The 11,975-nt window shown below is 38.5% G+C and overlaps 2 protein-coding genes across 2 annotated transcripts; both read left to right on the plus strand.

Moving 5' to 3' along the window:
* Positions 1 to 715: 715 nt before the first annotated feature.
* Positions 716 to 4,653, plus strand: LOC137711364 (uncharacterized). The gene is made up of 6 exons (XM_068450592.1): positions 716 to 1,488; positions 1,940 to 2,154; positions 2,825 to 3,116; positions 3,216 to 3,301; positions 3,379 to 3,470; positions 3,990 to 4,653. Exons 1-6 carry the CDS (start codon positions 1,231 to 1,233, stop codon positions 4,235 to 4,237), a joined length of 1,191 nt encoding a protein of 396 aa, XP_068306693.1. The 5' UTR covers positions 716 to 1,230; the 3' UTR covers positions 4,238 to 4,653.
* Positions 4,654 to 5,746: 1,093 nt separating this feature from the next.
* On the plus strand, positions 5,747 to 10,557 carry LOC137711365 (kinesin-like protein NACK1). The gene is made up of 14 exons (XM_068450593.1): positions 5,747 to 5,858; positions 6,253 to 6,616; positions 6,713 to 6,802; positions 6,895 to 6,995; positions 7,086 to 7,202; positions 7,288 to 7,437; positions 7,536 to 7,595; positions 7,690 to 7,814; positions 7,904 to 8,102; positions 8,203 to 8,313; positions 8,397 to 8,489; positions 8,578 to 9,531; positions 9,644 to 9,966; positions 10,044 to 10,557. The coding sequence occupies exons 2-14, from the start codon at positions 6,343 to 6,345 to the stop codon at positions 10,369 to 10,371; spliced, it is 2,925 nt and encodes a 974-aa protein (XP_068306694.1). The 5' UTR covers positions 5,747 to 5,858; positions 6,253 to 6,342; the 3' UTR covers positions 10,372 to 10,557.
* Positions 10,558 to 11,975: the final 1,418 nt, after the last annotated feature.

Here is an 11,975-nt window from a genome sequence, read left to right on the forward strand (position 1 = left end):
GAATGATATGAATGACATGAAAGATAGGAATAAAAGGATTGAAAATGTCTAAATTACCCATGTTTTTACAGCAAGCGTAATATAACAATATTGTAGTAAAAATATTCTTACGATATCGATAATATATATTTTTTTTGTCAAAAAATAGATTTTTGTTAAATTAGTCACCGATGGAATTTAAACCTATGTCGTCTTGTAAAAGCTCAACTTCTTTCCATCACTGTGTTAAATGATCACTTACGGTATCGAGAATATTGAGATGCAGTAGATAATGTATTGAAATGATGTAGATATTGGCATAGGGGACTACAAAGAAGGGCTTTTTAGATATTTCACTCCTCAAAACTTTCTATAAGAGCAACCGCAATTCTTAATTTCTAATCTGAACTAGCCCTTTGTTTTCTTTCTGTTATTTGAAATATTTTTAATTATCATTTTCAAGTTATAGCGACATTTTTTATTTTATTTATCATCGTTATATGAGTTTAATTTTGAGTTCTGTTTCGTATGGATAAAATGAATTTTAAAATTTAAACTTATCCGATAATAATGAGTAAGATGATGAGTACTAATACTACTAAAGGAAGGTGAGCAAAAATACAAAAATACACCCTCCTATTATAGCTAATAATTTATTAAATTAAATTAAGAAATTATTATTATTTTTTATTTTTTATCTTCGTCTTCACTTATAATACACTCTGGTTCGAGCTTCCCCTCTCCCCTGTGCTTTCCTCCGCGCTTCATTTCTTCCTTCACGCAAAACCCGTTCGATTGCTTCAATCCGCTTTGTTATTACTTCGGGATTTCAAGCTTTACGATCCAATTTTCCGATTTTTTCTTCAAAAAATACAAATTTTCGGGGCTTTCCGAAGCTGATTTGATCTGATCACTTCCAAATTTGCAATACAATCCATTTTTTAAGTTTGGGATTTTGAAGATAGAATTTGGGTTTTCTCTGCTGTGTTTGGTTGCCGAGAAACCGCAGGGATCGCTTTCCCTTTATAAATCGCAGCATCTTATACATTCCTTTTCTGGTACTAATTTGGGACTTTTGATAAGCTAAAGAACCAACACCACCTTCTTTTCATTTGTTTTCGTCTCGGTCGAGTTGGGTTTTTCGTAAAAAAGCAGAACATATCGGAAGGTTTCGGCTTTTCCTTTCCATTTTCCTCCGTTTTCTCAGCAATCAAACGGAGGCGAGAAAGTTTAATTTTTGAGTTGTGGGAAATGTTGGGAAGCGGGTTGCAGTTCGGGAATGTTCGTGGGGAGGACAGGTTTTACATTCCTGTGAAAGCAAGGAAGAGATGCAACAATCAGCAGAAGCAAGCTCGGAGAGCCAGCAAGACCGATGCCAATGAGAGCCCCAAAGAGCATCAGAATTCATCGGAAAAGCCCTCTTTCGAGCGGTCTCTGACACTGACTAGCAATCTGGACAGGCTCTTGGAGTTCACCACTCCCTCTGTTCCTGCTCAGTATTTCTCAAAGGTTGATCATATCTCCATGTTTATCTGTTTAGCTTTGTTTTGGATGCTCGAAAAATTGTCAAAAATGTGTAGAAAACTGAGTTTCTGTTATTGGGTAATCTTATATTTGAGAAAATAATAGGCTTAAGCAAACGTGTTGACCATGTTTATGTTATTGTTACTCAGACTGCATTTTTGCTGCTGAGAAAATGCAGGAGAAAGTGTAGAAAACTAGACTTTTCGATGTTGGAGTTTTGCAACTCAAGACTTGATAAAAACTAGTACAATTATTTCTGAAGCTCGAAATTGACACGAGAAATTCCATCTTTAGGTGCAAAACCAATATAAGAATAATGCCAGAGTTCTATTACTTTTGGTTTACATTGTTTTGCGATTTGAACGAGGCGTTAATGACTTGGGAAATCCTCTGAAAAGTGTTAACTTTGAACATTGTGGTTTTTGTTTTGGTGCAGACGACAATGAGGGGGCGGAGGACTTGTGATGTTGAGTTTGAGCCTTACTTCACACTGAATGATCTATGGGAATCGTTCAGGGAGTGGAGTGCATATGGGGCAGGAGTACCATTGGTCCTTAACAATTGTGATTCTGTTATTCAATACTATGTTCCGTATTTATCTGGTATCCAATTATATGGGGAATCTTCTGTGAAGTCAAATGCAAAGTCAAGGTAATAAAGCTTTCTGTTTGGATTCATAGTTTCATACACTTAGAACACCAGAGTTATGTGACTCTGTAATCTTTCTTTGTTATATGTTTGTTTACAACGATTATCAGTTACATGAAATAGTACTGTAAATGATGTTATGTTCACAATGTTGGTTAAATTACAGGAATATGTATAATGATCTATTGCGGACATCCATGACTAGTACTAATCGTTTTCAGGGAATATAATCATACAATGTATATGCTGATTGCAATCTTTCTCTTCGATAAGGTAGTACTATCTACGTAGATGTGGAGGTCACCGTCAAATGGTTTCTGATGGGAAATTTATCACTTTGTACATTCATATCTTCAGTGCTTAGTTGATCAATTTGTTTTGTAAAGTTTTGGTTCCACACTGTGATAGATAATGATTCAGTGCTAGTAAAATTATGTCTTGATTATGTTCAGTTTCATTTCTATATAATACACAAGTCTACAAATTTTTGCCAGTCTTCCTCTGACATGTAAAGGCCTTCTTCTTGTCTGTCCATTTTCTTATGTGTTCCTTGTCATGAACTTTTGTCATATGTAGCACTGTGCGATTGTTGATAATAGAGATTCTAGTGTGTTATAAGGCTAATTGGCATCATGGCATGTGACTTACATTTTGATGTTTCCCGTTTGGTTAGGCAAGTGGGTGAGGACTATGATGTCGACAACTATTTAGATTCGAGTAGTGATGCGAGCAGTGATTATGAATTTGAGAAACACATAAAGGTTGCAAAGGAGCAGGGGATTCTTCACCATCTAAGCAGGGACATACCTACTAGAATGGGCAGTTTGTCCATACATGGTGAACACCCTGTATTACAAGAAGGCTTTTCTAGTGATGATGGAGAAGCTGGGAATTCTCGAGGTGTCCTGCTTTTTGAGTTTCTTGAGCAGGATGCTCCATATGGCCGTGAACCATTGGCTGACAAGGCTAGTTTATTTTCTTACCGCAGTAGATTTCAGTACTTTGTGGTCTTTGCTCTGCATTAGCTGCCTTTTTTTCTGATTAATTATTGTGATTGTTAACAGATATCAGGTCTTGCACATCAGTACCCTGGGTTAAAGACATTAAGAAGCTGTGACTTACTGCCAGGAAGTTGGATGTCAGTCGCTTGGTAAGAAAAATACGAGGTGTACTATTATAAATATTCTTGTACGGACCAAGATTCATATTATCTGGTTGATTTTGTAGGTATCCCATATATCGAATACCTACGGGTCCAACATTGAAAGATTTAGATGCTTGCTTTTTGACGTATCATTCACTTTCAACACCCATGACAGGTAACAATGACTTTTTACTAATTGGTATTGTGGTATTATTGTGGTTTTTTTTTTTCCAGCATTTTTATATGATAGGATATTTTCCTTTCTATGGTTGGTCTCGGGCTTCTATAATCTTTATCCTTGGTTGTTTCCTAAGAGCAACACGCACAAACTTAGGTGGTGAAGGAGTGTTCTGGCTACTTGAGTTTGGCACTATCTGCTTGCACAAAGGAAGGGGAGGTAGGGAGAGGGAGATAGAGAGAAGTGGCGACGTGCGCGAAGGGGAAGGATTCTGGATAAGTTTACATCTTTCACCATTATAATGCCTACGAGGATTTTGATCATAGAGATTCAATGGCGGGAGTTCGCTCTTCTATGTTCATTCACTGGTTTACGTTTAGCAACAACATTAGATCCTAAAACGATAATGTGAAACACTATTATAACTTTTCTTAAGCAAATGATTCAATCTACTGGGTCATTTATTTTGTCTTGCCAGTTGATGTCGTAAGATTTTTTGTTTTTTTTCGTGTTCAGGTACTGGAAATAGCCCGGCTCCAGTGATGATCTATCCCAGTGAGATGGATGGTGTCCCAAGGATTTCCTTACCTGTTTTTGGACTGGCATCCTACAAGTTAAAAGGATCCCTGTGGACACAAAATGGAGTGACAGAGTGTCAACTGGTGAGTTCCCTGATGCAGGCCGCAGACAGTTGGCTTAGCCTGCTCCAGGTCAATCACCCCGATTTCCAGTTCTTTGCTTCGCACGGCATGCGCTGCAGGTGAAATCAATCTTGTTTCGCCGATGGAAGTATCTTAGCTTCCACTCCACAAGTTACAAGCCTTGAAATTAAGCTTCATGATTGACGTAAATGGAGGATGCTGGAATGTGAACCTTTTGTTTTAAAAGCAAAAAACGGAAGAGAAAGTGGTAAGTTACAAAATTAAGATAGAAAATAAGAAAAGTAAGAAGTGGGAATAGTGTCAAGCGGCTTGTAACTCAGTTGGTTAAGAGCATCCATCCTTGTATCCGAGGTTCCGTGTTCGAATCCTCCTCCCATAGTTTAATGTAAATTATTCTATCATGTGACAAAAAGTTGAAAACAGTGAAATGAAAAATGCAAGCCATGGGAGGCAGGAGAATAAGGTCAAAAAAGACTAGTGATGAAAAAATGTTAGCGGTGTATGAGAGAACCCAGTGTAGACTAGTGATAATATGGTTATATTATCGGGTTGACAACTCTTTTTAGAGTGTCAATAACAACTTTATATATTTATGTTTAGTCATTACAAATCGGTTTTGCGAAGTCATGAGATTCAGTTGAACACAAACTCACAAATTATTAAACAAGCAAAAAATCCTTTGTTGGGTGTCGAGAACTTCGACATTCAAATACCTTTGCGTCTTTGGTGCTGAAGATTAGATAAGATTGAATAACCCACCAAACTCAAAATTTAGACATAATTTGAAGGTTAACTTTCAAATTTTTCGTTCAAACATATCAAAATGATCGGACTGGTTTGAATCGACCACTTCAAACAGTTAGACTGGGTTTTTGCCCACCTGTAAATAACAGTATATATCTGCCATGGAAATTCTTCTTCCTTTTGAGAGGTAATCATGTGATTTTGGTACCGAGTATCTCATAACAACTATAGCACGAGTACGTCGTTACGTTGGTGTTGTCAGTAATACAAGACATACTGAGAGAAATTAATACATAAAAACTCAATACGAAAAGTAAAATGTCGATTGTCGACTAATTGACGTTCTTCACCTTTTTCTTTATCTGAATTTAAGAACAACATCGTAAAACTTATACAAGCAAGAATTTAAGATAAATTTGTACATATTTTTCAATTATAACACAGAAACAATACCCCACACACAAAAGTTATGTTTGAAGGGCCAGGCTGGACTAATAATTGAAAGTAGGAAACTCTTCCTTTCTTTTTGTCCTTTTGTGGAAGGGAAAATAATTAAATAAAAAATAGATAAAATAATAACCGTTAGGATTTGAAACTGGGTCCCGCTTCACACGATGCTGCCGTTTTAACTCGCGAAAACGAAAACGCATGCAAGTGTCGGCGTGTAACCGTAAAATTCTCAATTAAATAAGCCAACAAAATTGACAAAAAGAAAAAGGAAAAAACTAGCCGTTGGAGCCCTAGATTCAAAATTGAATAACAAGGCCAATAAACAATGAGCCAATAATTTGTCATCATTCCCTTTCCTTCTTCTTCTTCTTCTTCTTCTTCTTCTTCTTCTTCTTCTTCAAGCATTCGAATTCGAATCCGACTTCGGAGCGATTGTCCTCAAACTCAAACGCTCCCTTTCATCCCTCAATTCCTCTTGTGCGCTGAAGACTTCTGGGAGTTTCCGGGTCGAATCCGGCTTTCTATTTCTGTGAGTTTCCTCTGTTTCTTTTAAAACTGATCTGTACAGATTTTCGCTTTCCTTATATATGATGCTTAAAACCAGTGGAATTTGATGGATTCAATCTTATTTGGAAAGAAATTGATTTCTAACATGGTTACTAATTATAAACTAATAAGTGGTTGGAGGAGAATTCGACCTTTGGGCGTATAGGGAGCACATCTGCTCTAGCCAATGTGGCAACTACGCCAACGTCTGCTTGCTTATCATAAGTTTAGATTTAAAGTTTGAAGATTTTAGGGATAAATATTTCAATTAGTGAGAGGGTCATGGGAAATTGTCAAATTTTTATGATCTGAAATGTTTTGGATCCAAAAGTATTTGGTTTCTACCGTCAGACTAATTCCAAGATTGTTTTTAGCAGAAAGGCTTTAACCTTTACTGGGAAAGGCCTGAGATTCGGTGTTGGTGTTTTGTTCTTCAAGCTCGTTTAATCCGGTATATTCGAGGCACAATGACTGTCAAAACTCCTGGAACACCAACTTCAAAAATAGACAGGCCACCGGCATCAACACCGGCTTCAAAAATAGACAGGACACCAGTCTCAACTCCAGGCGGGCCACGAGCTAAGGAGGAGAAGATCGTTGTCACGGTGCGTTTAAGGCCTCTAAACAAAAGAGAGCAACTATCAAAGGACCAAGTTGCGTGGGAATGCCTCGATGACAACACGATTGTGTACAAGCCCCCGCCTCAAGAACGCTCAGCTCAACCGGTCCCATTCACATTTGGTATGGAAAAACCCCTGCCAATGTATCTTCTTTGTAATTTCTCATGTGTGATGGTTCACATTAGATAATTGGTTCACTGGTTTATTCTGCTTGCAGATAAAGTTTTCGGTCCTAGTTCCTTAACGGAATCAGTATACGAGGAAGGAGTGAAAAATGTGGCCTTGTCTTCGTTGATGGGCATCAATGGTAGTGGTTTATCCTTAGATTCATGTCTTTTCTTCCTTTTTCGATCCTCATCTCGCTTTTGAACAATTGATTGATGTTCTTTGGCACTGCAGCAACTATATTCGCTTACGGGCAAACGAGCAGTGGGAAGACATACACAATGAGAGGGATAACAGAGAAAGCTGTCATTGATATCTACAACCATATCATCAATGTAAACCTAATCATCGCGAACTAACAACAATTATGAAAGTTATGGTGAAGATTATAGCTTTGAGACTAATGTGCTCGGATTGTTTTGCAGACTCCGGAGAGAGACTTTACAATAAAAATTTCTGGACTAGAAATATACAATGAGAATGTGAGGGACCTCCTAAATTCAGAATCGGGTCGTAGTTTGAAGCTTCTAGATGATCCAGAGGTACTTCCGTAATAAGCCTTCGCGGATGCTCTTTACATTACTTGTTCTTTGACATTGACTCGTGTTCTGGATTCCCCTAATGTAGAAAGGTACCGTGGTTGAGAAACTGGTGGAGGAAACTGCAAGCAATGATCAGCATTTGAGACATTTAATCAGCATTTGTGAAGCGCAAAGACAAGTTGGTGAAACTGCTTTGAATGATAACAGCTCCCGGTCTCATCAGATAATAAGGCTGGTCAGTTCATTCATCATCGATCTTTGACGCTAGTTAACGAAGCTTTTTCCTTCTCCTAACAATCGAGACATTGTAAATAACATATTCTCTCCTTGTAGACAATTGAAAGTACACTGCGTGAGAATTCTGACTGCGTGAGATCTTTCGTGGCAAGCCTGGTAAGGAACTAAATGGAACAAGTTACGTGTTCTGAAATTCCTTGTTTCAATTATTACTTCTTGGTTAACAATTGTGAATGTCGATGATGTGCAGAACTTTGTCGATCTGGCTGGAAGCGAAAGAGCTTCACAAACACATGCAGATGGTGCTAGGCTCCGGGAAGGTTGCCACATCAACCTGAGCTTGATGACACTTACAACTGTCATTAGAAAGCTTAGGTAAGAATCTATATTTGCATACATTTTCATCATGTGAAAGATTATAGTGAGTTTCCTTTCTTACCTATGTGAACTGGTTTGATTTGCAGCAGCGGCAAAAAAAGTGGTCATATACCCTATAGAAACTCAAAGCTCACCCGCATATTGCAGCATTCTCTCGGTGGGAATGCACGCACTGCCATCATATGCACCTTGAGTCCGGCATTGAGCCATTTTGAACAATCTCGCAATACGCTCTTCTTTGCCACTAGGGCAAAGGAAGTAACAAATAATGCTCGTGTGAATATGGTATCGTCAATTTTCTTGTAATATTTTTCAGTTTGCATCTCTGCTTATTTACAATATACATTTTAGTACTCTTATTTATGTAGAAAATTCTTTTTGCTAGGTTGTTTCGGACAAACAGCTAGTGAAACATTTGCAGAAGGAAGTAGCAAGGCTGGAAGCAGAGCTGCGCACGCCTGACCCGTCAAGGGAAAAAGACTTGAAAATTCAGCAGGTAAACTGACATACTTGTCTTGCTAGATATTTCGTTTCATGTGCTTGGAAATGTATATATAAAATGTTTTTGGTCATCACTAGATGGAAATGGAGATTGAAGAACTGAAACACGAAAGAGATCGTGCTAAATCTCAAGTGCTTGAATTACAGCAAAAACTTGAGGAGGATCCACAGGTCTATCTCTCTCTCTCTCTCTCTCTCTCCCCATATATGAATTTGTTATTCGCTTAGCTTATAAATACTTTGTATATACCAACTTCAGGGTTCAAACCCTTCGGAAATACCCCATCCCTCTGTGAAGAAATGTCTCTCATACACCGGTGTTCTATCAACAAAACCAGACAAAAAGGAGATAGGCCCTGGTGATAGAGCAAGAAATTTGAGGCAGTCTATGAGGCAATCATCAACTGCTCCTTTCACACTAATGCATGAAATCCGAAAACTTGAACACCTGCAAGAACAGCTAGGGGAAGAAGCAAATCGAGCTCTGGAAGTATTACAAAAAGAGGTGGCTTGTCATAGGCTAGGCAACCAAGATGCAGCTGAAACAATTGCCAATCTTCAAGCGGAAATAAGAGAAATGCGTTTTGTCAGATCAGTGCCAAAAGAAGTTGAGTTTGGAACTGTTGTTGCTACTAACAAGAGTGTAAGTGCTAATCTCAAGGAAGAGATTACGAGACTTCATTCACAAGGCAGCACGATTGCAAATCTCGAGGAACAGCTAGAAAGTGTTCAGAAGTCAATAGATAAATTGGTGATGTCTCTTCCTAGCAATCAACAAGAGTGCAATATCGAGGCATCCCTCAAGTCTAAGAAAGAGTCTAAAAAGAAGAAGTGTCTACCTTTGGCCTCAAGTAACATTGCCAACCGACAAAATTTCATCAGATCACCTTGCTCACCTCTATCAGCTTCTCGGCAAATTGCAGAATCTGAAACCGAAAATAGGGCTCCTGAGAATGATGATATTATGTCCGGTGAGATTCAACCAGAGTCTGAGAAGAGGACTCCGACAAAGAATGAAGAATGTGGAGATGTCTCATCAAAGGAGAGCACTCCAACAGGGTATCGGCGTTCCAGTTCAGTAAACATGAAGAAAATGCAGAAGATGTTCCAAAATGCAGCAGAAGAGAACGTAAGAAACATTAGAACATATGTAACGGAACTGAAAGAGCGGGTGGCCAAACTGCAGTACCAAAAGCAGTTACTAGTTTGCCAGGTATGAAAACACATTCTTTCTACTATCTAAACAAAACATGCACACATGCATATATTATTCTTTTTAACCTTGTGAAAAAATCTCATTTCGTTTCAATTGGTTACGCCTCCAGGTTCTGGAGCTGGAAGCAAATGAAGCTGCCGGGTACAATTTAGAGAATGACGAGAACATATGTGAGACTGAGGAGCCCCAAGTCTCGTGGCAAATAACTTTCAAGGAACAAAGACAGCAGATCATTGAGTTATGGGATTTGTGCTTTGTCTCCATCATTCACAGGACACAATTTTATTTGTTGTTTAAGGGTGACCCAGCTGATCAAATCTACGTGGAAGTGGAGCTGAGGCGGTTGACATGGCTGCAACAGCATCTTGCGGAACTTGGGAATGCTAGCCCTGCTCAAGTGGGAGACGAACCCACAGTCTCTTTGCCATCAAGGTTCCCTTTCTTCTCTTTTCAACTAGTTGAAATCATTCCTTTTAGTTAAAGATTCCTCATAAACTTCCGATATGCAGTATGAGAGCGCTAAAGCGCGAAAGGGAGTTCCTTGCGAAGAGGTTGTCTTCACGCTTGACGGCAGAGGAGAGAGATGCATTGTACATGAAATGGGACGTCCCGCTGGAAGGAAAGCAGAGGAAGCTGCAGTTTGTGAACAAGCTTTGGCAAGATCCCCTTGATCCCAGGCACATACAGGAGAGTGCTGAAATAGTTGCAAAGCTTGTTGGCTTCTGCGAAAGCGGAAACTTGTCGAGAGAGATGTTTGAGCTCAATTTTGTGCTCCCATCTGATAGGAGGCCATGGATGATGGGCTGGAACCAGATTTCCAATCTTCTCAATTTGTGAGAAAGTACATTTTTGTTGTAAGTATTTCACATTCTTTGAAATAATGTACATGTAAATGCTTTTTCAAGCTTTCACTGTCTGTATTGTGAAGTGTGACCATTGAGCACAATGCACGCTATGCATGGTGTTTGATTTGGTACCCTAGTTTTCTGTAATCTTCAAATCTCAATAAAGAATCGATTCGTTTCCAACGGTTTCAAATCTGATTGAATTGGTTTCACTATAAATTGGCTTCTCTTAAAATTTTAGTAAGAGTGTTTTCTGACAACCAAAAACGTTTCTAATTGTATTTGGCAGAAAAAGTCAGAAGTTCTTATGCATCATAGACACACATTCTAGAGAAGCAACCAAAAGTGCTTCTAACTTCGAAGCGGTGCTTCTTAATGAAAGCTCTTTTAGTAGAAGCACTTACAAGCAGAAGTAGTTCGTATAGAAGCAATCTGAGCACTTATCCAATACGAATTCTCATTATATATAAGTAGCACTTTACAACCACTACTATTGATAAACCACACACCGAGAGTACAGCATAGATAAAATAGAACACACCAAATTAATTAAGCATAAGTTAATTCTCTCTCTCTAATACCCATTAATCATGGAACCAATGAGCAAGAAGCAGAACATAGAGATATAAATTATATATATATATATATTAAAATATTGTTGGAGTGAGGCTGCATGATGCATCATAGGTTCTAGCACTTGGGGAAGGGAGTGCCACAAGTCCTGGCAACATTCCTGGCATTTGGGGTGTTGACAAGCTTCTTCAGGTTAGGATTTTTGAGGTACTGGCAGAGGCAGGGCTTCTGTTCCTTGATCTTACTGCAGCATAATTTCGACGGTGGAGTTGAAGAGGTGATTGCGCCGGCGCAGGGGCTAAGTTGAATGGCGTTGCATGTTACCGCCATTGACACCGGCGCTGTGGCCAGCAGCAGCAGCACCACAGTACACAGTGCAATTGCAATGTAGGAAGAATATGATGCCTGCTTCATTCTCACTCAAACTCAACTCAACTCAACTCCAACAAGAATGTCCAAATTATTAAGGATGCTTGAGTGATGCATTTGGCTTAGGCTCCCCTCTCTATTTATAGTGGAGATAAACTAATTGAATAATAACCACCGATTTTCTTTTAGCCTTTTAGTATAAAATAATAACATGTGTGAATTGATAACAACATGTGACGAGTGGCTGAGACATAAAAATTTACTCGAAAAGTAATTGGTTGATTCAGTGATATGTTAGTATTTCGAATCGAAAAATCTCAAGGACAAACTATTTTTTCCTTCTTAGTGGAAAATGGGACGCATATTTGTTATAATTTAGTTTACCTTTTAACCAAATACACAATCAACCACTGGTTTAGTATCTTCGTTCCACTTAATGTGTAATATTTATTCTGAGTGTTCGTTAAATGTAAGATCTGCTAACCTTTAGTTATATCACAAAGTATATGAGTGCGCAAAAAGGCGGAATTCACTTTCTTTCGATAAATGCCACTTATATCAACAACGATTGCCAATTTGGTGGTAAACTTAAATTTTGATAATTTGACTGGCTGATTTATTCAGGTGTCACCGAGAACTTGTTAACTTTTAATT

This window comes from Pyrus communis, chromosome 12 (genome assembly GCF_963583255.1).
Source record: "Pyrus communis chromosome 12, drPyrComm1.1, whole genome shotgun sequence".
Lineage (NCBI taxonomy): Eukaryota > Viridiplantae > Streptophyta > Magnoliopsida > Rosales > Rosaceae > Pyrus > Pyrus communis.

Excerpts from the sequence above, each read along its gene's own strand:
- LOC137711364 (XM_068450592.1), top strand. The coding sequence starts at position 1,231 with ATGTTGGGAAGCGGGTTGCAGTTCGGGAATGTTCGTGGGGAGGACAGG. Across the intron at positions 1,489-1,939 it reads CTGCTCAGTATTTCTCAAAG|ACGACAATGAGGGGGCGGAG; the intron begins GTTGATCATATC and ends GTTTTGGTGCAG. Across the intron at positions 2,155-2,824 it reads AAGTCAAATGCAAAGTCAAG|GCAAGTGGGTGAGGACTATG; the intron begins GTAATAAAGCTT and ends CCGTTTGGTTAG.
- LOC137711365 (XM_068450593.1), top strand. The coding sequence starts at position 6,343 with ATGACTGTCAAAACTCCTGGAACACCAACTTCAAAAATAGACAGGCCA. Across the intron at positions 7,438-7,535 it reads CTCATCAGATAATAAGGCTG|ACAATTGAAAGTACACTGCG; the intron begins GTCAGTTCATTC and ends CTCTCCTTGTAG. Across the intron at positions 9,532-9,643 it reads AGCAGTTACTAGTTTGCCAG|GTTCTGGAGCTGGAAGCAAA; the intron begins GTATGAAAACAC and ends TTACGCCTCCAG.